Source organism: Penaeus monodon, chromosome 31, assembly GCF_015228065.2.
Source record: "Penaeus monodon isolate SGIC_2016 chromosome 31, NSTDA_Pmon_1, whole genome shotgun sequence".
Classification (NCBI taxonomy): domain Eukaryota; kingdom Metazoa; phylum Arthropoda; class Malacostraca; order Decapoda; family Penaeidae; genus Penaeus; species Penaeus monodon.
In genome coordinates, this window is record NC_051416.1 from 20,483,442 (window position 1) to 20,484,434 (window position 993).

General features: G+C 40.9%; 1 protein-coding gene across 1 annotated transcript in view; it reads left to right on the forward strand.

Annotated features, from left to right (window-relative positions):
- The window catches only part of LOC119592849 (transmembrane protease serine 11B-like protein), a gene marked incomplete at its 3' end in the record, with an annotated part of 17,713 nt that overhangs the window by 8,110 nt on the left and 8,610 nt on the right, over window positions 1–993 (forward strand). Inside the window, 2 exon segments of the mRNA XM_037941749.1 lie at window positions 201–251; window positions 658–847. Coding sequence (XP_037797677.1) covers window positions 201–251; window positions 658–847 — 241 coding nt within the window.

A 993-nucleotide genomic window follows, 5' to 3' on the forward strand; every position in this document is an offset into this window, starting at 1 on the left:
CCATGGTCATCATTGCATTAATTTGTCCATATAGAATTTTTTATGACTAGTTATTGTGCAAAGATATGTTTCTAAGAACCTCTATTTCTACCAAGATACAACAATATGCAAATATACAAATATAGGTGAATATCCTCTTTATTAACACACATAAATTTATCACTTTATGGCTATTAATCTTTAAGTTTTTCTTTCCCCAGGTACGACAACCACCACAACCACCACTCCAGCTCCTGAGGTAGATGTATGTGGTAGGTATCTGCCATCTACATCACGGGTGGCAAACTCGTGGCCCCAAAGAGTTATGTGGCTCTCGAGTTGGACATAAGTGGCCCAGGAGTGGCAGTAGGATCTATATGAAGACAAATAAAGTCACGCACATTTTGTTGTCATTAGCAATTCTATTTAAATTCTGATTTATGAAGAGTATTTAGCGTATGGATATGTAATATCAGTTTTAATATATCTTGGGAAGCCAGGTCTGTTACCTTGGTTTTGCGCCCAAGATGGTACCTCTCATGGTCTATATTACATTGTCATTCGTGCTATATCACTCATTGAAACTTTTTCTCTTCTCAAGGAAAATAAACCTGCCTTTCTTATAACAAATGCAGGACCCTTAAAGAAAAATTGACTTTGAGTAAAAATCTATTACAGAACTCGCAGAAACCCGCTGTGGAATAAATCACAGAAGAAATACAAACCGCATTGTGTCCGGCCAAAACGCGGGCGTAGGGGCGTGGCCGTGGGTGGGCGGTCTCACTCTACGGGGAGATTCGGGCGTGTTCTGTGGCGCAACACTTATCCATCCCGAGTGGGCGCTTACGGCCGCCCACTGTGCTGAGGCGTATGTGACTAGCTATGCAGTCTACAGCGTTGATGTAGAAAGTCTTAATGTGGTTATTTACTGTAGTATTATCTCTGTGGTGTGACACTGTCTTCTCTTCCTGTTTACATCAATTCAGGATCTTATCTTGTCGCTTCTGGTAAAAA